Source organism: Heteronotia binoei, chromosome 12, assembly GCF_032191835.1.
Source record: "Heteronotia binoei isolate CCM8104 ecotype False Entrance Well chromosome 12, APGP_CSIRO_Hbin_v1, whole genome shotgun sequence".
Taxonomy (NCBI): Eukaryota; Metazoa; Chordata; class Lepidosauria; order Squamata; family Gekkonidae; genus Heteronotia; species Heteronotia binoei.
The window spans coordinates 9,867,226-9,894,012 of NC_083234.1; the positions used below are offsets into that span (position 1 = coordinate 9,867,226).

Genomic DNA, 26,787 nt, shown 5'->3' on the forward strand with positions numbered 1-26,787 from the left:
TATAACTTATCACATTTTTTTTAAAAAAATTAAAATTAAAAATCAATAAATTACAAATGTGAAAAGTTTCAAGTTTGGCGCTCTTCATTTCCCCTATTTTTTTTTAAATCATGTGGGAACACTAGTGGGTGATCCACCTAGGGCACCAGAAAGCCTAGCACCGGCCCTGCCCGCAGCAAGTTAGATCCTCTGAAAACCGGTTTCTGCTTGCCGTGGGAAAGAGGCGGAGCGAGTCGCAGCCCCCGGGGCAGCTTGTGTGAAATGAGACGGAAGCGCTGTGGAGAAGAGGAGAGTGAGTTTACAAGATAATGCATGGGATGCAGAAAGTAGAGAAAAAAGTACTTTTCTCCCTTTCTCACAATACAAGACCTTGTGGGCATTGGATGAAATTGAAATTGCTGAGCAGACAGGTTAAAACGGATAGAAGGAAGTACTTCTTCACCCAAAGGGTGATTAACATGTGGAATTCACTGCCACAGGAGACGATGACGACGACGATATTGGATTTATATCCCGTCCTCCACTCCGAAGAGTCTCAGAGCGGCTCACAATCTCCTTTACCTTCCTCCCCCACAACAAACACCCTGTGAGGTGGGTGGGGCTGGAGAGGACTGTCACAGCAGCTGCCCTTTAAAGGACAACCTCTGCCAGAGCTATGGCTGACCCAAGACCATTCCAGCAGGTGCAAGTGGAGGAGTGGGGAATCAAACCCGGTTCTCCCAGATAAGAGTCTGCACACTTAACCACTACACCAAGCTGGCTCTCCGGAGGTGGTGGCAGCCACAAGCATAGCCACCTTCAAGAGGGGTTTAGATAAAAATATGGAGCAGAGGTCCATCAGTGGCTATTAGCCACAGTGTGTGTGTGTGTGTAAAGACACATCCTTTTCAAGCAGGCGTTTGTAGAACTTGATAGGATGGCTGTTTAATTACCAACTATTTATCTAGTGACCCTTGCCATAATACAAGTGTACAGATAACATCAGGAAGATCACCGCCGTTTAAACTATGGAATGATCCAGACATTTGGAACTGGTTTTAGATTGTTGTTTTAAATCAATGTATAACTTAAATGTTGTTTTAAATTACCTTATATTGTATATTTTATATTGTATAATTTTATCGAACTCTTGTCAGCCGCCCTGAGCCTGCCTAGGCGGGGAGGGCGGGATATAAAAAAATTTATTATTATTATTATTATTATTATATATATACATATATATATATATATATATATAAAATTTTGCCACTGTGTGACACAGAGTGTTGGACTGCATGGGCGATTGGCCTGATCTAACATGGCTTCTCTTATGTTCTTATGAGACTCTCCAAGATTTTGGTCAGAGAAGAGTCTCTCTTGAACTGTGAGTGCTCATATACCAATAAAGGTCTATGAATGAATGAATGGAGTCTTTCCTGAAGACTGCTCCTTAAAATCTGTCAAACTGGAGATGCCAGGGATTGAAGGCAAGAACTTCCGACACTCAAAACATGTGGCCTCGTCCCTGAACCACAACCCTACCCCTTGGCTTCTACCATGCCCGATTCTACAGCCGCATCTTACCGAAGACTCTCTGGCCAGGATGTCTGTCCGACTCTCTCTCTGTTCCCACTGCTGAAGGGAGCAATTGCTGATGGGTCGCAGGGTAGGGGTGATGACCTCGGGGTTGCTGCCTTGAAGACCGACCGGCGAGCGCCCCCCCTTGTGGTTGTAGGACTCCAAATAATCCTTGACGTAATCCGAGCGCCTGGCGGTCTGTTGGTAATACCCCTGGAGGTTGCACAGCTCCTGTCGGTTCCGGGCAATAAGGGGGTTACGGGTGGTGGAATCGACCCGGTACGAGTCGGACAAATGCATGCCAGACAAGTCTTGCGCCAGGTCCGAATGGCTGCTGGATTTTTTGCGGCCCAACATGGTGCCGTAGCTGGTGGAGGGCGTGCTGCCGAAGGAGTAGCTGGACCCCCCGCTCAGCCCTCCACTGCCGGGGGGTCTCACCGGGGCCCGGCTGTAACTGGAGCTCAGCCTGGTGCCAGAGTCGGGGCGCTGGAGCAGGCGCCCGCCTCCGCTGTAGTTCATGGAAGAGGAGGAGGAGGTGGCTGGCCCCGAAGTCCTCAAGTGACTGGAGGTGTAGTAGCTGGAGGTCATGCCGGACTTGTAGCCGATCTTCTCCTTGTTCGGGTACGAGGAGGATAGATTGGAGGTGTACGAGGAGTAGGCGCCATAGCTGGAAGGGGACTTGCCGTAGGAGCTATCCGAGTAGTGGGACGAGCCGACATAGCGCTTCAAGGTGGAGGACAGCTGGGACATCCTGATGGATGGGGCGTCGTCGGAGGCTGCGCTGGTGGCATCGACTGGAAGGACAGACGGAAAGCAAAGCAGGACATAAAGAGACAGGAGTCATTTCGTAGAAAAAGAGGTGCCGGAGCTCATTAGCCCAACTCGTTTACACAACTCATTTTGCATAGGCCACACCCCCTTGACGTCATTGGAAGGGGCACTAAATTATATCAGCTCAGCTTATAATTGTCATCAGGGCTTTTAGAATGATAATCCAAAAAAAAAAATGTGGTTCCTAATAAGGCTTATTATCGGGATTTGCTATTTTTCTAAAGTATGTCGTTCCATATTTGTATCTTCTCTGTAGCAAATGTGTATTTGTCTTTGGTTTAATGCAGTGTCATGTTGGACTGGTGTATATTATAAAGAAAGATTATTTCCGAAAAAAAACAATCAGGGCCAGAAACACTAAGCGCCTGGTGGTCTTATTCTACAGAAAAACCCTGTGTTAAATAATGGTGACATCAGAGGGTGTGGCCTAATATGCAAATGAGTTCCTGCTGGGCTTTTTCTATAAAAAGGCCCTGACCGTCGTCATAAAACCTTACTCACATCATACTTTTAAAATTACCTTCTCCTATGTAGCCACCGTGGCACGAGGAAGATTTCCATGTCTGCTTTAGATGTTCTGGCTATTTTCCCACTTTTTTGTGGGGGGAAATATTAGCAAGTTTGTCCAATCTCAGAGTTCAGCAAAAGTCTCACAGGGGGTTGAACGATGGAGCCCAGAAGCAAGTATTTGGAGAGGGGGAAGGGTAAGAAAGACAGAGCACAATAAAATGTAGAGGCTCCGGAGCTCCGCTCCTGTGAGTTCCTGCCCAAGATGAGGCCTGTAAAAGGACCATCGGAACAGCAACCGCTAATGCGGAAAACTGGCAGGGATGCGACTGGATTTCTCAACTCTGTTGGATAGTCTTGGGGGTGGGGATTTTTTTAAAAAAAAATTTGCTTCTCCCCTGTGCAAATCAAACCCGCAACTCTTCATTGTTGTGTCTCAAATATACAAAATTACACAACCAGCTCCCCATGTAACAAAAGTCAATAGAAATGTATTTAAACTGCTGTAATAATCCTAACAACACCAAAAGTCACCCATATAACACAATAACAGGCAAAATACAGAAGGAAAGCCATGTCAGTAAAACGTCGCAGCTACTGTCCCTATAAAGCAAGAATTGCCAAAGTCACGTTAGTGTTCTTGCAGGTAGTGCAATTATGAAAACCATTTCGGATGTGAAATCCTTCTTCTCGGGACTATTTGAGTTATTTGCAGGATTTCAATTGGTCCAGTAGTGCCAGTATTCATTATAACAATCCTTGTCCATTGCTCTAAGCTTCCTCCAATCTGTATCCAACCTACAAGATGCTTTTGTTAATGACCCTCCATATCAACGTAGAAAGCATCCACCCCAGGTTAGTCATATGCAATTGCTGGCGTCTAAAACACCATTTCAGATACGCTGAATAATGCCGTTTCAAGCCACTTTCGAGGCATTGAAGCAACGGTTTGCAAGAGGATTTTGCTATTTCATGCTGTAAAATCCAGTCTCAAAGTGTAACGAAAAGTGCATTATTCGGCATCTGTGAAAGCAAACGGCATCGAAGAGGCGAACAGATCAAGATCAATGGCACTGACAGAGTCAAAGGCCAACCAACACAACCTTAGGAAAATAAACAAAACTGGAAAGATGGCTTGTTTGCACAATGCATTAGCTGAAGGCCAAGTCACACGACTGCCTACCCTGAAACACGGAGTTCTAAGTAATTACAATAACAAGCACAGAATATTCCTCTGCATTTCAAACGTGGAGCGGAAAGTTTTAAAGGCAAAATGCATTTAAGGAAATCCAGAGGAGGTTACCAAGTTGAAGGACTGAATGCAGGCACGAATGGGAGCAACTGAGGACTGATTTTCATATTATACCAAGTCCTTGGGGCCTTCACGAGGATCAGGGCCTTTTTTTTGAGCAGGAACGCACAGAAACACAGTTTTGGCTGGTTTGGTGTCAGGGATGTGTGGCCTAATATGCAAATGAGTCCCTGTTGGTTCCCAAGCAGAAACCACTCCCCCCCGGGAACTGCTGTTTGCTCTCTTGGGGAACAGTCCTGATAGCTCTACACGTTTTCCAATCAGAACAAACTGTTTCAGAGGACTGCGGCGCTAGTCTGCAGTAGAAGGGAAAGATTCAAGAAGCCACATAGTGAGCTGTAGCCGATGTGAAATTGCTGCTGGAGACGCTCTGTATCCCTCTTTTTTGAAAATTGTGTAACGAATCTATATAATTGAATCATGACTGGTCCCAGGTCTGATGAAGACTGGAAAGAAACAAGTACTTAATCGATTGGCTTGTCGCCACACTACTTTGGGACTTGAATGTACATGTTTTGGACATTTGGACTGGTTTCTATATACTTCTCAGTAAACTGGTCACTAGCTTGCATTTTTTGTTGTGTTATCCATTATAGTGACCTCTCTCAGGTTGTATTCTATTCCAACTGGGGACTGGCAACCTTAGTGTCAAGTACACAAGACTACTCTGTCAGGCTCAGCCTCAGATGGCTTCCAATATATTTTCATGGATCCAAGTGGGCTGTCGGTCTGAAGCAGCAGAACAAAGCAGGAATCAAGTGGCACCTTTACGACCAGCCAATTTTTATTCAGAACGTAAGCTTTCGTGCGCTCTCTTAAGCACACTTCATCAGACAAGGGGATTAGGGATCGTGAGCTGAAATACAAGCAGTTTGTTGATTAAGAGGGCAAACTAACTGATCACATGGTCACATAAAACAGTATGGCTTGGCCATTTGGTCTGGATAGCCATAAATATATTTTCATGTCTGGATACAAAACAAAGGATCGCGGCTCCCTTCCCTCTAGGGAGTGCCCACAGGGACCAGGCTGGTCTAGATGGGCTGGCGATCCAATTCAGGAGGGCTCTTAGGTGCTTAAAGAGTTTTCAGCAGCTGCAGCTCATCCAGCAAGAGAGAGAACAGCTGCGCCCACATGAAATTCCCTCTCCCGTGCCAGCCCAGTCTTTGGCATTGGATCACGGGCGGGGATTCGAACCGGCACCTCCCAGATCCACATTAAGGAGACACACTAGAGCCTGCAAGACACTTGGCAAAGTAGAGTGTTACACATGCACTGGGATTGTTACGATGAAATCCATTCCGAGCTGCTGCAGAAATAAATACCGGCAGAGACGAGGCATAAACAGAAACTCAACACCCCAATTTTGTTTACAGGCAATACCCGGAGATGCAAAGGGTGCCAGCGCCTCCTGCTGGGCAAAGGGTATTTTTGCAGAAAGATAGCAAGAGATCTCCAAAGAGCCTTGCCCCCTGACCCAGATGGGCCAGGCTAGCCCGATTTCGTCAGATCTTGGAAGCGAAGCTGGTTTGCACTTGGATGGGTCCCTCAAAGGAAGCCCAGGGTTGCTAGGCAGAGGTTAAAAACCCACCTCTGGCTCTCACTTGCTTTGAAAACCCTACAGGTGTCCACCCTCTGAGAAGGCTGGTTGGCCTATAAGTGTTGAAGAAGAAAGAAGAAGACGATATTGGATTTATATCCCGCCCTCCACTCCGAAGAGTCTCAGAGCGGCTCACAATCTCCTTTCCCTTCCTCCCCCACAACAGACACCCTGTGAGGTAGATGAAGATATTGGATTTATATCCCGCCCTCCACTCCGAAGAGTCTCAGAGCGGCTCACAATCTCCTTTCCCTTCCTTCCCCACAACAGACACCCTGTGAGGTGGGTGGGGCTGAGAGAGCTCTCACAGCAGCTGCCCTTTCAAGGACAACCTCTGCCAGAGCTATGGCTGACCCAAGGCCATTCCAGCAGGTGCAAGTGGAGGAGTGGGGAATCAAACCCGGTTCTCTCAGATAAGAGTCTGCACACTTAACCACTACACCAAACTGGCTCTCCTTGGAGAAATAGGGAGATCCCATCGGGGCAGCTTCTCCCATCTCTTTAGCACCACAGCGGGGAAAGCACCTCTGGCAAAATTCTCCCTATCGTGCAGCTTTATAGCAGCATTTCAGAGTGATTTGATAAGCGTCCCCTGTGTTACCAAGGAACCCTGGGAACTGTAGCCCAATGAGAGAGAGTACAAATAGAGAATTCTTACCCCCGTCGATAAAACTACAGTCTACTGGAGTCTTTGTGGGGAAAATTAGCAACTAGAAAAAAATCATAAAAGGAAACAGACAAGCCAAATGATGAAGGGGTTTGAGAGCACCTTTCCTGTGATGAAAGCCCAATGCAGGGGTGTCGAACTCATTCGTTATGAGGGCCGGATCTGACATAAATGAGACCTTGTCGGGCTGGACTATGTGTGTCATAAAATGTAATGCCAGGAAGCAGATATACAGTTTATAAAGGCCACGAACACAATGAAACATGCTTAAAACTTTAGCACTCGTTGGTCTTAATGGTGCTTTCTTTGTATATTTCCCGTGCGATCCAGGGAACTGAGCAAAGAAAGCTCTGGCTCTTTCCTTCCTTTCCCAGGGGACCAGGAGGGGGAGGAGCCTCAGCCAATCGAAGGAAGAGAGGCGTGGCTCAGTAGCTCTGCTGTGCGATTGAGTGAGCCCGGCAAAGCAAGCTGAGATGCAGAAGGAAGCAAGAGAGAGGGAGAAGGAAGCAGATGACAACCAGTTGCTTGGGGGCCTGATAGGAGCCCTCTGGGGGCCTAAATCGGCCCCTGAGCAGCATGTTTTGACACCCTTGGTCAAAGGAATTTGGTTTTTTTCTAAACTAAAAAGCCCCATTGAAGGGGGAGATCTGAAAGGAGGTTTTAAAAAAACAACAACAGAGAGCAGAGAAAGTGTTCCAGAGGGACCAGGCAGGTCTTGATGGGCTGCTGATTCAATTCAGTGGGGCTCTTAGGAGCTTAAGGGGTTTTCATCTGAAGTGCCTTGTCTGGCAAGATAGAGAACAGCTGTGCCCGCATGAAACTCCCTCTCCTGTGCCAGCACAGGATCCTTCCTTGGCATCGGATCACGGATGGGGATTCGAATTGGCACCTCCCAGATCCGCAGCCAATCCCTTACCTTAAGGAGACGGTTGCCAAACACCCAGGCCATACCCAGACTAAACAGAAACTTTCTCACCTTCTCCCTTTAAGACTAATATTTGAAAGCAACCTACGGAGTTGACGGTAATTGATTCCGGGGTGGGCAAAGGAAATGTTGTTGCTTAACTTGTGTGACTGTCTGCCACTGGATGTACTGAGGGTCATTAGCTTTGGCAGCCTTAACAGGGACTTAGTCACGTTTATGGTGAATTGGTCTATTGATGGCTGTAGGCTATTGTGGCTAAATGGAACCTCCCAACTCAGATCTCTGAATCTAAACACTGACTGCAGAGGGCGCAACAGCAGAGAAGGCTGTGAACACCATGCTCTGTTTGTGGTCTTCCTTCCTGGTTCCACTTTTGGAATCGTGATGCCGAACTAAATGGACCCTAGTAGACCTGACCCAGCTGGGCTCTTCCTATATTTGTGTTTTCTTTTAGAAGAAGATATTAGATTTATATTCCGCCCTCCACTCCGAATCTTAGAGTCTCAGAGCGGCTCACAATCTCCTTTATCCTCCTCCCCCACAACAGACACCCTGTGAGGTGGGCGGGGCTGAGAGAGCTCTCACAGCAGCTGCCCTTTTAAGGACACCTGTGCGAGAGCTATGGCTGACCCAAGGCCATTCCAGCAGGTGCAAGTGGAGGAGTGGGGAATCTAACCCGGTTCTCCCAGATAAGAGTCCGCGCACTTCACCACTACACCCAGCTGGCTCTCCAGTTTGGAGAGTAAAGGAGAGTCAGGAGCAGAATCAAATTGGAAGCTTTTCTCAAATCGGGCGAAGGAATCAAATCATTAGAATGTAAGAGAAGCCATGTTGGATCAGGCCAATGACACAAGAAGGAGGAGGAGTGGGGAATCAAACCTGGTTCTCCCAGATAAGAGTCCGCACACTTAACCACTACACCAAACTGGCTTGTTCCCTCTTACAAGGCCATCTGACAGCAATGCGGATCCTGTGAATTTAGGGGCAGGTATTTGTGAATTTCAGCAGCCCCGTGGCGCAGAGTGGTAAAGCTGCAGTACTGCAGTCCAAGCTCTCTGCTCACGACTTGAGTTTGATCCTGGCAGAAGCTGGGTTCAGATAGCTGGCTCAAGGTTGTCTCAGCCTTCCATCCTTCCGAGGTCAGTAAAATGAGTCCCCAGCTTGCTGGGGGGAAAGAGTAGATGACTGGGGAAGGCAAGGGCAAACCACCCTGTAAAAAGTCTGCCGTGAAAACGTCATGCTGCGATGTCACCCCAGAGTCGGAAACAACTGGTGCTTGCACAGGGGACTACCTTTATCTTTATTTGTGAATTTCCTGCATTGAGTAGGGGGGTGGACTAGATGACCCTGGAGGTCCCTTCCAACTCTATGATTCTAGGATTCTTTTAAAACCACATCTACATCTCTGCCAGCGCTATCACCCTACCCGGTGGCAGGCAATTCCATAAGACAACTAGGCCACGCCCCAGCTTGGTCTTCCGGCATCAGAGAGCAGCAGGCAGGGCCAAAGAAAGAGTGAGGAGGAATTCATCTCCAAAGGCAGGAGACACGAAACCACTTGGTTCCTTTGCTGCGAATGCAAAATTTTCATCAGAAAAGGCAACGGTCACGCTGTCCAATCTCAGATCCTCCAAGACAACTCATCACCCCCGTGTGACCCTGAGCTGCCATGCTGTGGCAAGTTCCCGAAGCATTAGGTGGAATCACGAGGTTGGAAAGCCGACAAGTTGCCACGGCACATTCCACACATGACCGCGTTCGCACATGTTGCCTCTGATAGCAACCTCCTAGGAAGAACCGACTGGTTTGCTCATACAGAGCACTGTAGAGGTGAAAGAGTGCCCCCTAGAGTACATGCGCATTAGTACAACTAATTCCAGCCCCTTGAATAGCTTCCCCCAAAGGGCAAACAGAGTCCGAACCACGACACACTTTCCCATGTGGGGAAGTCATAAAGTACAGCAACAAACATCACTTTGCTCTTTTCGATTAAATATTCTGGAAGCCTTCCCTTCCCTTCGAAACAAAGAGATGCTTTGTGACACCAGATGGATCAAGGACTGCAGTCATGAGCACATGACACTCCTGCTTCATGCTGAATCAGACCCGTGGTCCATCAGAGCCGGGATTTTCTGGCAAGCAGCTCTCCAGAGTCTCAGGCTGAGGTCTTGTCCATCAACTACTACCTGGCCCTTTTCACTGGAGATTCCCGGGATTGAACGTGGGACCTTCTGCGTGCCAAGCAGATGCTCTGCTATTGAGCCATAGCCCCTGCTGTGAAACCCACAAATAAAATCTGTGAGCCTTCAGGGTACCACAAGGCTCCTCTTTGTCTCAGCGGCTGCAGACTTAACACAGCGACCCCTTGGGGATTTGTTTTCCCTCTGGGATTTGTTGTCAATTGTTACAAGAATATAAGAACGTGAGATTCTTATATTCTCTCCTTGGCGGGGAGGGCGGGGCATAAATAAAAATTTATTATTATTATTATTATTAAGAGAAGTCATGTAGGATCAGGCCAATGGCCCAACCAGTCTAACACTCTGTGTCACACAGTAGCCAACCCCCTCCCCCCCCAAGAAAAAACAGGTGCCAATCAGGAGGTCCATCAGTGGGGCCAGGATACTAGAAGCCCTCCCACTGCGACCCCCGCAAGCACCGGAATACAGAGCATCACTTGCCCCAGACAGAGAGTTCCAACAATATGCTGTGGCTAAGAGCCACTGATGGACCTCTGCTCCATATGTTTATCCAATCCCCTCTTGAAGCTGGCTATGCTTGTAGCCGCCGCCACCTCCTGTGGCAGTGAATTCCATTATACCCTATACCTCCCATTATACCTCCAAGTTCCCACATTTCAACCAACACTAGGGCAAACGAGGGCCATTTCTCCACCTCTGCCTGCAAGGACTTTTATTTCACACCCATCAAAATCTCCACTCTGCCCTGACAGCTTGTCAGGTGACCTTGGGCCAGTCCCTCCCTCTCAGCCAAAACTTCCCTCGCAGGGCTGTTGTGAGGACAAAAATGGAGGAAGAGGAGAACAAAGTAAGCTGCTTTGAGTCCCTGTAGAGGAGAAAAGCGGGATATAAAGAAAGCAAACTAAAAATCATACATGCTTCCTGTGGTGATTTCCACTCACAAAAGAGGGTTTTGCTGTCGTTCTCACTGGCGACCCACAGGGCTTTCTTTTTGGAGCAGGAACTCCTTTGCCTATTAGGCCACGCACCCTAATATGCAAAGGAGTTAAAAAAAAAAATAGCCCTGGCAACCCATAAAGCTGTGCACACCCACAACCCATAAAGCTGTGCACACCCACAACAGCCAAGCCGAAAGAGAATTACTATCCTTTTTGTGTTCTAAAGTGTGAAATGAGCAGGGGCAAAAATAACTTCTCTGCACATGTTCAAAGTAAGAGTCAGTTTGGTATAATGGTTAGAGCAGGGGTGGGCAAACAGCGGCTCCAGAGCCACGTGTTGGCTCTCAAAGTTCCCACCGCCCCATTGGCTGGCTTTGAGAAGGCTTTTGTCTCTTTAAGTCACTTCTCCAAGCCAAGCCAGCTGGCAGCTTGGCGAATGCATTTAAAGTTAATTTTCCTTCCTTCCTTCCTTCCTTCCTTCCTTCCTTCCTTCCTTCCTTCCTTCCTTCCTTCCTTCCTTCCTTCCTTCCTTCCTTCCTTCCTTCCTTCCTTCCTTCCTCTGATATTTATGTCTTGCAGCTCTCAAACATCTGGCATTTATTCTATGTGAATCTTATGTTAAGCAAGTTTGGCCATCCCTGGGTTAGAGTATCACGTTAGGACTTGGGAGGAATGGGTTTGAATCCCCATACTGCCGTGAAGTTCACTGGGTGACCTTGAGTTAGTTAATCACCCATGGTCTGTCCCAGGGCTTTTTTTTGTAGCAAAAACTCCTTTGCATATTAGCCCGTCCCCCCCCCCTTGCTGTAGCCAGTCTTCAGGAGCTTGCAGGGCTGTTAGTACAAGGCCTACTGTAAGCTCCAGGAGGATTGGCTACATCAGGGGTGTGTGGCCTAATATGCAAAGGAGTCCCTGCTACAAAAAAACCCCTGGGGTCTGTCCTACCTCATAAGGTCATTGTACGGATCCACTGCAGAACCCAGAGCTTCTCAGAGGATGGGGAAGAGAAAAATGCACCACATCAGCTTTGCTGGTGAGCATTCTGAGCCTGCTTCGGCGGGGAGGGCGGGATACAAATAAAAATTATTATTATTATTATTATTATTATTATTATTATTATTATTATTATTATTATTATTATTATTCACTCCATGTGAAGTTGGACTCAATCCTGCCTCTTATGTGCTTGGAAGATAAATGAGTTCTCAAACATGTCTCTGTCTCATTCAGACATGGTGAAGCACACGCTTATGTGGGAAAGTAATGTGCGAAGAGGCCCTCGAGTCAACATTTGCAAACGAAAACTTGTCATTTTCCATTTGGAGTCTGCCTAGGGTTGCCAAGTCCAATTCAAGAAATATCTGGAGACTTTGGGGGTGGAGCCAGGAGACATTAGGGGTGGAGGCAGGAGCATGGGTATGACAAGCATCACTGAACTCCAAAGGGAGTTCTGGCCATCACATTTAAAGGGACCGCACACCTTTTAAATGCCTTCCCTCCATTTGGAAAAAATGGATAGGGGCACCTTCTCTGGGGGCTCATAGAATTGGACCCCCTGGTCCAATCTTTTTTAAACTTGGAGGGTATTTTGAGGAGAGGCACTGGATGCTATGCTGAAAATTTGGTACCCCTACATCAAAAAAGAGCCTCCCCAGAGCCCCAGATATCCGTGGACCACTTCTCCATTATACCCTATGGGAATTGATCTTCATAAGGAATAATGGAGAACCCAGCAGACATTTCCCTCCACCCCCCCCCCCCCCACTTTCTGATGAGCCTGAAGCGCGGGGAGGGCCTCCAAACTGGGAGATCCCCTGCCCCCACCTGGGGATTGACAACCCTAAGTCTGCCATGGCGCTTGACTCCCATCCCACCAACTTTCTTGGGACATCGGGGTGGCCACCTGACACAAATGAAACAATAGTGTTCGGGATGGACTTCCACGCCAGGGGAATTCTCTCTGAGGAATGACTCAACTTTGGGGCTACTTTGATCATGCACTGACTGAGCATCACATTCAGAGCCATTAGAAGAATTCTCCCCACAGACATGCCGGTTGATGACTCAAAGGGACTGCCATTCTGCTTTCTGTTCCAAGCATGCAGCTTTGCTCACTGGCTCAAGTCATGCAGCGCTACCATGTTCTCCAGGAAGCGTTCTTGAGTGTAGCTCTCAGCAGAACACAGAAGCCTGAGTCACAGCATTTATCATCCTACCTAAACGCTTCTATACAGCAGCTTCTCTAATTACTATTTATTTTATTTTATTTAGAAGGCTTATATTCCGCTCTTTCCCATAACAGGCTCAGGGCAGAATCCAACATGAACCGAGCAACAATGAAAAACCTACCATTTAAATTAAAAAACAATAAAATTAACAAATCCAACAGTTGAACAATAAAACAAATAAGGTGCATCGTCAGGCAGGATGGGGATATTATTATTATTATTATTATTATTATTATTATTATTATTATTATTATTATTATATTTCTATTTCTATCACTCATAAGAACATAAGAGAAGCCATGTTGGATCAGGCCAATGGCCCCTCCAGCGCAACACTCTGTGTCACATAAGAACATAAGAGAAGCCATGTTGGGTCAGGCCAATGGCCCCTCCAGTCCAACACTCTGGTCGTTTTCGCACTTAGCGTTTGCTCCCCTTATTCCACGGCGCAATTATGTCCGGCTCATTTTCCTCGTTTTTGCACATGGACTCATTTGCGGAGTCGCTTTCCATGAAGCCCCGGCTCAAATCGTTTTCCCACTGGCATCGACTTGAGTTCGATGCCCTGTCAATCATTTTTTTTTTAAGCGCAAGTCTGGTTGCGTAAGGACGTACTAACGTAACATCGGCAGTCACAGCTGTTCCTTCCCCTTCTTTTCGTGGACAAACCGCATCACGTGTGCTGCTGCTGTTTATGGATTGGCTGCAGCTGTAGAATCCTCCACAGCCCTTTATGTATTAACAGAAGCATTCACAGTGGAGAATCCTAGCACTAGATTCCCCCTTCAAATTCTGAAGTTGCGAAATATCGCAATAACGAAGAGAGAGAAATCGAGGGGTTTGTGTGTGTGTGTGTGTGTGTGTGTGTGTGTGTGTGTGGCAGCTTCTTCCTTTCCCAGCCTCGCTCTCTCCCGGGTGGCGAAGCTGGGATTTCCTCTGCGCTCTTTCCCCTCCCTGGCTGGCGCTTGCAACGGGGACCTGACTGATTCCTGCCGCCAGAGCTCCCCCCCCCCCCGCCCCATTCTCTCCTTCCCCTTCTGTGGCGCGTGTGAAGAGCGAGCTCGCGTCTATTTTCTAACCGAGCGGAATGTAGCCAGGGAGAAGAATGCAGGACTCCAACTTCCCATTTTATACATGGCGATTTTGTGCAGGTCCAGAAATCCTGGTGGCACAGCTGAGGGAGGCATTGCCTTTTTAAAACACACACACATGAACGCTTTGGCCCACGCCGGCACTAGATTTCTCCCCCCCCCCCAACAATGTATAATGTAGTTGCGAGATAACGCAACAGCGAAATAACGCAGGAGGGTTTTTTTTTTCTTGTTAATTTCGAAATATCGCTATTACGCAAGAAATATGAAGTTTTTTTAAAAAAATGGCCGTGCGGGCACTTTTGGGAAGCGCTGCGAACGGCTGATGATTGGCCAAGGGGGTGGATGGGGTGGGAGGACGGAAAGGGAGAGGGTGACGCCCACAAAGCAGTCGATCCGGCGTGGATGGATTTCCCACAGCAAACTCCGAGGAGTGGATCCGGAGGTTTTCAAAAACTCCGGAAGGAGGTGGATCTAGATACTCCGGCGTGAAACCCCTGCAGCACCGGAGCAAGACGCAGCGCCGGAGCAACAGGTGCGAAAACCAGGAAAAGATCCGGAGGTAAATGGGGTGCTACGCTGGAGTAAACGCTAGTGCGAAAACGGCCTCTGTGTCACAGAAGAACATAAGAGAAGCCCTGTTGGATCAAGCCAATGGCCCATCCAGTCCAACACTCTGTGTCACAGAAGAACATAAGAGAAGCCATGTTGGATCAGGCCAATGGCCCATCCAGTCCAACACTCTGTGTCACAGAAGAACATAAGAGAAGCCATGTTGGATCAGGCCAGTGGCCCATCCAGTCCAACACTCTGTGTCACATAAGAACATAAGAGAAGCCCTGTTGGATCAGGCCAGTGGCCCATCCAGTCCAACACTCTGTGCCACATAAGAACATAAGAGAAGCCCTGTTGGATCAGGCCAGTGGCCCATCCAGTCCAACACTCTGTGTCACATAAGAACATAAGAGAAGCCCTGTTGGATCAGGCCAGTGGCCCATCCAGTCCAACACTCTGTGCCACATAAGAACATAAGAGAAGCCCTGTTGGATCAGGCCAGTGGCCCATCCAGTCCAACACTCTGTGTCACAGAAGAACATAAGAGAAGCCATGTTGGATCAGGCCAATGGCCCATCCAGTCCAACACTCTGTGTCACAGAAGAACATAAGAGAAGCCATGTTGGATCAGGCCAGTGGCCCATCCAGTCCAACACTCTGTGTCACATAAGAACATAAGAGAAGCCATGTTGGATCAGGCCAGTGGCCCATCCAGTCCAACACTCTGTGTCACAGAAGAACATAAGAGAAGCCCTGTTGGATCAGGCCAATGGCCCATCCTGTCCAACACTCTGTGTCACATAAGAACATAAGAGAAGCCCTGTTGGATCAGGCCAATGGCCCATCCAGTCCAACACTCTGTGTCACATAAGAACATAAGAGAAGCCCTGTTGGATCAGGCCAGTGGCCCATCCAGTCCAACACTCTGTGTCACATAAGAACATAAGAGAAGCCCTGTTGGATCAGGCCAGTGGCCCATCCAGTCCAACACTCTGTGCCACATAAGAACATAAGAGAAGCCCTGTTGGATCAGGCCAATGGCCCCTCCAGTCCAACACTCTGTGTCACATAAGAACATAAGAGAAGGGAGTTCTGGCCTTCACATTTAAAGGGATGGCACACCTTTTCAATTCCTTCCTTCCATAGGAAATAATGAAGGATAGGGGCACCTTTTGGGGGGCTCATAGAATTGGACCCCTGGTCCAATATTTTTGAAACTTGGGGGGTATTTTGGGGGAGAGGCACTAGATGCTATACTGAAAATTTGGTGCCTCTACCCCAAAAAACAGCCCCGCCAGAGCCCCAGATACCCACAGATCAATTCTCCATGATTTTCTATGGGAATAAATCTCCATAGGGAATAACAGTGTTTCCAGCAGACATTTCCCTCCCCTCCCCCCGCTTTCTGACGACCCTGAAGCAGGGGGAGGGTCTCCAACCAGGCGATCCCCTGCCCCCACCTGGGGATTGGCAACCCTACTGCAACTTGACCTCCGAGAGAAGCCAAAGAGGGAAATAGAAATATATAGAAAGGCAGGTCTCTGCCCCAGGAGGCTTCCAATCCAAACTGAAACTGAGCAAAGAGTACAGAGAAGAGCATGGAAGGGATGGGGAAATCAAGGCCACCGGAACCAATAATATGTTGCTTTTACATCCAAAGAGAGAGAAGGCGAGGCACATGAGGAAATGAAACAAACATACATTAAAGAATTTTCTTGTTACTAACTGGGCTATCTTTTGGCTGAGGTTGTAACATGAGGTAGCAAAACAAATAAACTCAGGCTGGGTGGATTTCCAGTCAAAGCAATTGAAACAATGAAGGATAAAAAAGTAAAGGTAGTCCCCTGTGCAAGCACCAGCCATTTCCGATTCTGGATTGATGTCGCATCACGACGTTTTCGCGGCAGACTTTTTACGGGGTGGTTTGATAAGTGAGGTCGGTAAAATGAGTACCCAGCTTGCTGGGGGGGAAAGTGTAGATGACTGGAGAAGGCAATGGCAAACCACCCCGTAAAAAGTCTGCCATGAAAACATTGTGAAAGCAACGTCACCCCAGAGTCGGAAATGACTGTGCTTGCATAAGGGACCTTTCCTTTTTTTTTTTTTTTTTTTAATAAGTACCTATTTAAACCAGGTTTTCCCTAATGATATTTCAGTTATCTCCAAACAACAATGCATGTAACTGGTTTTCTTAACCCCTGGTTAATTAATGATGTTTCAGATGTTCTAATTATTTTAATTCTCCTTGATTTTGATGTTAATTTCAGCTCTTTAAAAAAAATCTTACCCCTTCTTAAAAAGAGCTCAGAGGAGTATACACAGTTCTCATAAGAACATAAGAGAAGCCATGTTGGATCAGGCCAATGGCCCATCCAGTCCAACACTCTGTGTCACATAAGAACATAAGAGAAGCCATGTTGGATCAGGCCAATGGCCCATCCAGTCCAACACTCTGTGTCACATAAGAACATAAGAGAAGCCATGTTGGATCAGGCCAGTGGCCCATCCAGTCAAACACTGTGTCACACAGTGGCCAAATAGCCACTGATGGACCTCTGCTCCATATTTTTATCTAACCCCCTCTTGAAGCTGGCTATGCTTGTAACCGCCACCACCTCCTGTGGCACTGAATTCCACAAGTTAATCACCCTTTGGGTGAAGAAATACTTCCTTTTTTTCCGTTTTAACCCGACTGCTCAGCAATTTCATTGAATGCCCACGAGTTCTTGTATTGTGAGAAAGGGAGAAAAGTACTTCTTTCTTTACTTTCTCCATCCCATGCATAATCTTGTAAACCTCTATCATGTCACCCCGCAGTCAACGTTTCTTCAAGCTAAAGAGCCCCAGGCGTTTTAACCTTTCTTCACAGGGAAAGTGTTCCAAACCTTTAATCATTCTAGTTGCCCTTTTCTGGACTTTTTCCAATGCTATAATATTCTTTTTGAGGTGTGGTGACCAGAATTGTACACAGTATTCCAAATGAGACCGCACCATCGATTTATACAGGGGCATTATAATACTGGCTGATTTGTTTTCAATTCCCTTCCTAATAATTCCCAGCATGGCGTTGGCCTTTTTTATTGTAAACGCACACTGTCTTGACATTTTCAGTGAGTTATCTACCACGACCCCAAGATCTCTCTCTTGGTCTGTCTCTGCCAGTTCACACCCCATCAACTTGTATTTGTAGCTGGGATTCTTGGCCCCGATGTGCATTACTTTGCACTTGTACTTCTCCCACATTTTATCCCCAGAACAACCCTGTAAAGGAGATTAAGCATTGAGCTTATCACTGGGCCAAGATCAGTCTTCCTGACAGAGCAGAGACTCGAACCCAGACCCATGACACCATGCAAGCTCCTTTGACGTACAGCTGTCCTCCAGCCTTGCCACATCCTGGAAAAGACAAATGCCCACCCCCACTCCCCCCAAATCCAAACCTTTTGCCTGCTGCAAACTTCATGTCTTGGCTTTGCTTGGAGACAAGGCAGAGGGTTCCAGAAGCTGGGCCTGAGAACTCGCAACTGTACTGAGCAATTTGAAGTAATTGTCAGCAATTATATTCCTCAGGGAGGATTTTTTTTTTAAAAAAAAAAGAGAAAGAGAAAGGGCTTGCAATTGCAGATCAGCATGGGATATTATTTCTCCTCGCGCTATTTTCAAGTTGAAAGCTGCGATCACCTGCTTTTAACCCCCTCTGGGTAAACTTTATAAGCCCCCCCCCCCCATTCTCAAGTATCGGGTGAGATGGAGGGAAGATTTCCAGCTAGAGTTGTCAGCTCCAGGCTGGGCAATTCCTAAAGACTGGGGGGGGTGGGATATGTAGCTCGGGGAGGCCATACAGTTGCCAGCTCCACGTTGGGAGATTTTGGAGATGGAGCCTGGGAAAGCCTTCAGCAAAGAAAATGCCGTAGAGCCCACTTTCCAAAGCAACCAGTTTCCCCAGAAAACTGATCTCTTTCACCAGGAGATGAGTGGAAATTCCAGGAGATCTCCAGCTACCACCTGGAGGCTGGCAACCATGGTAGCATGGTTTAGGGTGGGGACGGACTTTGCCATAATGCCACAGAGTCCACCAACGCAGCCGTTTCCTTAGGGTTGTCAGGTCTGTGTTGGAAAATACCTGGAGACTTTGGGGGGGGGGGGGTGGAGCTGGGAGAGGGCGGGGCTTCAACAGGGTATAAGGCCCCAGAGTCTACCCTTCCAAGCAGCCATTTTCTCCAGGGGATAATAAGTGAAAAAACACCAGAATAACAATTACACTTTTACACAATATAGTGTATATGCAACCTACATTTATCAAAATACAAGCATTGCAGTAGTCATAGCATCACCAGAATTGTGGAATGCTCTCCCAGAGGCCATAAGGGCCCTGCGGGATCTTTCCACTTTCCGCAGGGCCTGTAAGACCGAATTGTTCCGACAGGCCACCCGACATCGTTATAGAGTACTATGTGATCACCGTCAGAAAACAAGAGCTCCCTTATATTGTAGTAATACAGCACCACGAAATGGCTTTAAAATCTTAAATTGTAATTATGCTTTATCGGTTTTTATTGGCTTTAACTTGTGAATATGAACGTTGTCAGCCGCCCTGAGTCCACTTGCGGAGAGGGCAGGATAGAAATTTAAAGTAATAAATAAATGCACAGCAGCCAAGAATGTCTGAGCGCCTGCTCCGGCTGCAACGCCACTGAGGATGTTCTCCACAGCTGAGAACGAAACGTCTGGAAGGAAAACTTTCTCCAGTAGAACACGGCACTTGAGCCCGAAAGATTCTACAAACCCTAATGATGATGCCAGCCGTGAAAACCTGAAATCTTTAATAAATAAATAAATCATTCATAATTACTTATTACGAATGATGACTTCTGCTATGCATGCATTTTGATAAATGTAGGTTGCATATACACTATATTGTGTAAAAGTGTTAATTGTTATTCTGGTGTTTTTTCACTTATTATTCACTTACATCGGAACCTGTTGATATCTACCATTTTCTCCAGGGGAGCCTATCTCTGCCAACTGGGGATCAGCTGTAAACGTGGGAGATCTCCAGGCCCCACCTGGAGGCTGGCAACCCTAGTGCCAGGTCTGTGTTGAAAAATACCTGGAGACTTTGGGGGTGGATCTGGAAAAGGGCGGGGTTTGAGAGGGGAGGGGACCTCAGCGGGGTACAATGCCATAAGAATCCACCCTTCAAAGCAGCCATTTTCTTCAGGAGCGAAACCAGAGAGCTCACGGATATGAGTAAGGTGTATAACTTAGAACACTCCGTTAGAGAAGAAGATTATATTGGATTTATATCCCACCCCTCCTTTATATCACGTTCACAATCTCCTTTACTTCCTCCCCCACAACAGACACCCTATGAGGTGGGTGGGGCTGAGAGGGTTCGCATAGCAGCTGCCTTTTTAAGGACAACCTCTGCCAGACCTATGGCTGACCCAAGGCCATTCCAGCAGGTACAAGTGGAGGAGTGGTTAATCAAACCTGGTTCTCCCAGATAAGAGAGCTATGGCTGACCCAAGGCCATTCCAGCAGGTGCCAGTGGAGGAGTGGGGAATCAAACCCGGTTTTCCCAGATAAGAGAGCTATGGCTGACTCAAAGCCATTCCAGCAGCTGCAAGTGGAGGAGTGGGGAATCAAACCTGGTTCACCCAGATAAGAGAGCTATGGTTGACCCAAGGCCATTCCAGCAGCTGCAAGTGGAGGAGTGGGGAATCAAACCCGGTTCTCCCAGATAAGAGTCCACACACTTAACCACTACACGAAACTGGCTCTCAAAGCGTATATTGAAAACAACGTTTTTAAAGCACAGTATTTTTCACATGCTAATTTGAAATTATTTTACAGTCCATTTGACAATATACAATGTTTTTTTCCTTTGTTTGTAGGACTTCCTGAAGTCCAACGTAGGTGTGATTGCAGTTCCCCAAACTGGTGTGGCTACAACTGAACTGCTGTTTCTGCCCATTTTCAAAGGCCGGCCCTTTCAAGAGAAGCTAAGGTCAAATAGAAGTGTGGAGCCGTGCTTGATCCTTGGAGATGGACAGAGCAGTGCCAAATGGAAACTGTATCCCTCGGTGAGCTGCCTGAAGAAGGATTCTCTGAAAGTGGATGGAAGCAGCAGTCCAATTGGAGCCGCATCAGGTTTGGGAACTGCGATCGCACCTGCGTTGGACTTCAGGAAGTCCTACGAACGAAGGAAAAAACACTGCATATTGTCAAATGGACTGTAAAATAATTTCAAATTAGTATGTGAAAAATACTGTGGCTTAAAAAAAAATTGTTTTCCATATATGCATTGGATCCAAACGGGCATCCGTGTTGGTCTGAAGCAGTGGAACAAAGCAGGAGTCAAGTGGCACCTTTAAGACCAACCAAGTTTTATCTAGAACGTCAGCTTTCATGTGCTCTTAAGCACACTTCATCAGACGAGGAATCTGATGAAGTGTGCTTAAGAGCACATGAAAGCTTACGTTCTAAATAAAAAATTGGTTGGTCTTAAAAGGTGACACTTGACTCCTGCTTTGTTCAAATATATGCATTAGTTAAAGCACTCACAGAGTAGGGTTGCCAAACCCCAGGTGGGGGCAGGGGATCCCCCGGTTTGGAGGCCCTCCCCCCACTTCAGGGTCGTCAGAAAGCGGGGGGAGGGGAGGGAAATGTCTGCTGGAAACTCTATTATTCCCTATGGAGATTTATTCCCATAGAAAATCATGGAGAATTGATCCGTGGGTATCTGGGGCTCTGGGGGGCCTGTTTTTTGGGGTAGAGGCACCAAATTTTCAGTATAGCGTCTAGTGCCTCTCCCCAAAATACCTCTAAAGTTTCAAAAAGATTGGACCAAGGGGTCAAATTCTATGAGCCCCAAAAGAAGGTGCCCCTATCCTTCATTATTTCCTATGGAAGGAAAGAATTGAAAAGGTGTGCCATCCCTTTAAATGTGATAGCCAGAACTCCCTTTGGAGTTCAATTATGCTTGTCACAGCCTTGACCTTGGCTCCACCCCCAAAGTCTGCTGGCTCCACCACCAAAGTCCCCAGATATTCCTTGAATTGGACTTGGCAACCCTATGGAGTGTTCTAAGTTATATACGTTTTCTCCAGGGGAGCTGATCTCTGCCAGCTGGAGATCAGCTGTGAAAGCGGGAGATCGCCAGGCCCCACCTGGAGGCTGGCAATCCTATTTCTAGTGAAAGAAATGGATGAAGGGGAAGTGGGAGCCCCCCACCCCCACACCAAGATCCCCCCCGCGCTTGAAATCTTTGCTCCTGAGGCTATAATTGGGGTGGGGTGGGGGTGGAGGGCGAGGCACAGAACTTCTGCCTGCTGCTGCAAAAATCTTTGTTCGCTTTTAGAGACAAAAAGGAGACTCAGAAATCTGAGAACAATGCTCACTGCGGGGCTCAGAAGGCAAGGCAATGAGCATAGAAGCCAGGAGCGCACTGTGAAAAGAAGTCACATGATAGCCTTGTCACATGACACACGGAGGATTAATCATCATGCCCGGCTGGTGTAGCAAAAGAAGGTAAAAAAGGCCAGCAATGTTTATTAAATTATATATTTATTAAAGTTTAGCAGCCAGGGTTATAACTTCTCTGGCAGGGAGGGGGCTGGCTCCACACCCCAAGCTAGGGTTACCAACCTCCAGGCAGTGGCTGGAGATCTCTTGGCATTACTTCCAGGCAACACAGAGAGTCCCCCTAGAGAACATATATGAACATATGAAGCTGCCTTATACTGAATCAGACCCTCAGTCCATCAAAGTCAGTATTGCCTTCTCAGACTGGCAGCGGCTCTCCAGGGTCTCAAGCGGAGGTTTTTCACACCTATTTGCCTGGACCCTTTTTTGGAGATGCCGGGGATGAAACCTGGGACCTTCTGCTTCCCAAGCAGATGCTCTACCACTGAGCCAGCATCCCTTTCCTGAAAAATGACTACTAGGTATGGTTGCCGGTCCACAGTTTGGGGCAGGGGATCCCCTGGTTTGGAGGCCCTCCCCCCGTTTCAGGGTCATCATAAAGGGGGAGAAGGGAATTGTCCGCTGGCGGCTCCATTATTCCTATTGGAGACCGATTCTCGTAAGGTATAACGGAGAATTGATCTGTGGGTATCTGGGGTTCTCGGGGGGGGGGCTTTTTTTAGCTAGAGGCACCAAATTTTCAGGATAGCATCTGATCCCTCTCCTCAAAATACCAGGGGTCCAGTTCTATGAGCCCCCAATGAAGGTGCCCCTATCCTTCATAATTTCCAAAAGGAGGGAAGGCATTTAAAAGGTGTGCAGTCCCTTTAAATGTGATGGCCAGAACTCCCTTTGGAGTTCAGTTAAGCTTGTCACACCCTTGCTCCTGGCTCCACCCCCAAAGTCCCCAGATATTTCTTGAGTTGGACCTGGCAACCCTACTACTAGAAGGATGGACTCTGTATTGTAAAACTGTGGGAATTTGGGGGGGGGGGGGCGGGAATCTTGCCTTACAACAGGAGCGAATTCACAAAGCCTTTGGGCAGCCCAGCGGCTCAGCTCGCCTGCCCTGCTGACGCCACGCGTGAGCTGCTTTGCCATCAATAATTCAGACCCAGCAACTGACTCCAGGCGGATGCAAATGGGGAAGGAAACAGAAGCAGCCCAAGAGTCAGCCCTGCTTTGTGTAGGAGCAACTGTGACGCTAGAAGAAGCCCCCCTCCCCCCCCCAGCACAGACTGTCTTGCCAGCCCTAGATAGAAAGGTGGGGAGGCAGCGGGCACTTTAGGGGCTGCTGGCTCCAGGGTCCAGGCCAGGGGTGGCCAAACTTGCTTAATGTAACAGCCACATTGAATAAACGTCAGATGTCAGAAAGCCACAAGGAAGGAAGGAAGGAAGGAAGGAAGCTGCCTTATACTGAATCAGACCCTTGGTCCATCAAAGTCAGTATTGTCTACTCAGACTGGCAGTGGCTCTCCAGGGTCTCAAGCTGAGGTTTTTCACACCTATTTGCCTGGACCGTTTTTTGGAGAGGCCAGGGATTGGACCTGGGACCTTCTGCTTCCCAAGCAGATGCTCTACCACTGAGCCACCATCCCTGTAGGTAGGAAGGAAGGCAAACAGATGGGGGGAGAGAGATGGAAATAAAGCAACTTTAACTTTAAATGCATTCTCCAAGCTGCTGGCTAGCTTGGCTTGAATAAGTGATTTAAAGAGATAAATGCCTTTTCCAAAACTGGCCAATGGGGCAGTGTGGGCTTTGAGAGCCACACAATGTGTGCTAAAGTGCTACATGTGGGCTCCCGAGCCGCAGTTCGGCCACCCCTAGTCCAGGCTCCAGACACAGAAAACGGACATATTTTTAGTACACAAAGCAAAAAGCTAAGCAACAGTGCGCTGGCTGCAAGTCCACGGCTAGTGGGATATCCATTAATTTCTCGTGCACAATGGAACAGCTGCTCCTTGTTTCCGTAGAAATAGTTTCTATGCAGCTTTGTGTTTCTGAAAACGGCTCGCGCAATCTTTGCTGGGACGTGGCTAGTTAGGGTTGCCAATCCCCCGGTGGGGGCTTTGATCTGAATGGCCCATCAGATCTCAAAAGCTAAGCAGGGTCAGCTCTGGTTAGTACATGGATGGGAGCAGGGGTGGAATTCTAGCAGGAGCTCCTTTGCATATTAGGCCACCTCCCCCCGATGTAGCCGAGCTTGCAAGGCTCTTTTTTGTAAGCTCTTGGAGGATTGGCTACTTCAGGGATGTGTGGCCTAATATGTGGTCGGCTGAAATTGAATCCGACGAAGACGGAGGTTCTCTACCTGGGTCGGGGCGGTCCGGGGAGAGAGATCCAGCTGCCGGCCCTTGACGGGGTGCCACTAATACCGGTCCCCAAGGTCAAGAGCTTAGGCGTGCTCCTTGAGTCCTCCCTTACAATGGAGGCTCAGGTGGCAGCCACTGTTAGATCTGCCTTTTTCCGTCTTCGGCAAGCACGGCAGCTGGCCCCTTACCTGGACCGCAGCGACCTAGCGACGGTAATCCATGCTACGGTCACCTCAAGAATAGATCACTGTGATGCTCTCTACATGGGGCTACCCCTGACGCTAACCCGGAGACTACAACTAGTGCAGAACGCTGCGGCACGGCTGTTAATGGGGCTACCACGACGGGAGCACATTCGGCCAGTGCTGAGAGAGCTGCACTGGTTGCCTGTTGTGTTCCGAGTTCGCTTCAAGGTGTTGGTATTAACCTTTAAAGCCCTTTATGGTCAGGGACCTGCCTATCTACGGGACCGCCTTTCCCCATATATCCCCCAGAGAGCACTGCGATCAGGGACAAAAAATCTGCTGTCTGCCCCTGGCCCAAAAGAAGCCAGGCTATGCGCAACAAGATCTAGGGCTTTCTCGGTGGCAGCACCAGAACTTTGGAACACCCTCCCAGAAGCTATAAGGGCCCTGCGGGATCTGTCGGCGTTCCGCAGGGCCTGTAAGACCGAACTGTTTAGACAGGCATTTCTGGTTGACTGAAAATGGACTGCCACCGGACATCCTACAGAAGCTGGTGGTCATAGTCAGAACCCAATACCGCCAGACTGGATCGAGATAGCGTAATAGTTTTAAACTGATAAATGTATTATGGTTTTATATATTTTATGGAATTGATTGTTTTTATGATACTGTAAGCCGCCCTGAGTCCACTTGCGGAGAGGGCGGGATATAAATGCAAAGTAATAAATAAATAAATAAATAAATAAATAAATGCAAAGGAGTTCCTGCTACAAAAAAAACCCCACCTCTCTCCAACAACTAGGGGCTTTGGAAATATGCAGGGGTGGAATTCTAGCAGGAGCTCCTTTGCATATTAGGCCACCTCCCCCCGATGTAGCCAATCCTCCAAGAGCTTACAGGGCTCTTTTTTGTAAGCTCTTGGAGGATTGGTTACGTCAGGGGTGTGTGGCCTAATATGCAAAGGAGCTCCTGTTAGAATTCCACCCCTGGATGGGAGACCACCAATCAAGCCTAGGGTTGCTACGCAAAGGTAAAGGTAAAGGTGACTGTTCCCTGTGCAAGCACCAGTCGTTTTTGACTCTGGGGTGACGTTGCTTTCACAACGTTTTCATGGCAGACTTTTTTTACTGGGTGGTACTGCAGTACTGTGATCTGAACTCTCTGCTCACGACCTGAGTTCTATGCCAGTGAAAGCTGGTTCAGGTAGCTGGCCCAAGGTTGACTCAGCCTTCCATCCTTCCGAGGTCGATAAAATGAGTATCCAGCTTGCCGGGGGGAAGTGTAAAAGACTGGGGAAGGCAATGGCAAACCACCCTGTAAAAAGTCTGCCGTGAAAACGTTGTGAAAGCAACGTCACCCCAGAGTCGGAAACGACTGGTGTTTGCACAAGGGACCTTTCGTTTTTTTTGCCATTGCCTTCCCCAGTCATCTACACTTTCCTCCCAGCAAGCTGGGGACTCATTTTACTAACCTCGGAAGGATGGAAGGCTGAGGCAACCTCGAACTGGCTACCTGAACCCAGCTTCCGCCGGGATTGAACTCAGGTCATGAGCAGAGCTTAGGACTGCAGTACTGCAGCTTTACCACTCTGCGCCATGGGGCTCCTTAAGCTATAGATTACAAAGGTAAAGGTAGTCTCCTGTGCAAGCACCAGTTGTTTCCGGCTCTGGGGTGATGTTGCTTTCACAACATTTTCACAGCAGATTTTTTACGGGGTGGATTGCCACTGCCTTCCCCAGTCATCTACACTTCCCCCCCAGCAAGCTGGGGACTCATTTTACTGACCTTGGAAGGATGGAAGGCTGAGTCAACCTGGAGCCTGCTACCTGAACCAACTTCCGCTGGGATCGAACTCAGGTCGTGAGCAGAGGGCTCCGACTGCAGTACTGCAGCTTTACCACTCTGCGCCACAGGGCAGAGGTAGGTAATAGCAAACCACCTCTGTTCGTCTCTTGCCTTGAAAACCCTACAGCAGGGGTGGCCAACGGTAGCCCTCCAGATGTTTTTTGCCTACAACTCCAATCAGCCCCAGCCAGCATGCTGGCTGGGGCTGAAGGGAGTTGTAGGCAAAAAACATCTGGAGAGCTACCGTTGGCCACCCCTGCCCTACAGGGTTGCCGTAAGCCCACTCTGACTTGATGGTACTTCCCATCACCGCTGTGATTTGTTTCTATTGTTTTTATTGTCTGCTTGACTTTGCTTTATTGTCGTGAGCCCCCTCCGGCATGTCTGGGCTCTGGAGAGGCAGTAGACACATTCTCGGGTAAAGTAATATAATATAGCATTTGCTGGAATGACAGCTCAGAGGGAAGCGGGTTCCGGACTCTGCTTTGCCACTGACTGGCTCTTTGCAAGGCCCTGGGTGAATTGCTCCCCACCCCCAACCCTGGGTCTCATTCCACTGCAAAGG

The 26,787-nt window shown here is 48.1% G+C and overlaps 1 protein-coding gene across 2 annotated transcripts in view; it reads right to left on the bottom strand.

Moving 5' to 3' along the window:
* Positions 1-26,787, bottom strand: part of USP2 (ubiquitin specific peptidase 2) — a 147,701-nt gene that overhangs the window by 90,943 nt on the left and 29,971 nt on the right. The window contains exons 1-2 of one of the 2 annotated variants that reach the window (XM_060251273.1): positions 17,853-18,016; positions 1,564-2,351 (exon numbers count right to left, since the gene is read on the bottom strand). In XM_060251273.1, the coding sequence (XP_060107256.1) occupies positions 1,564-2,307 (744 nt within the window). In that variant the 5' untranslated portion in view covers positions 2,308-2,351; positions 17,853-18,016. Of the gene's footprint in view, positions 1-1,563; positions 2,352-17,852; positions 18,017-26,787 lie in introns of those variants that run through there. The other variant, XM_060251272.1, reaches the window with a different exon arrangement.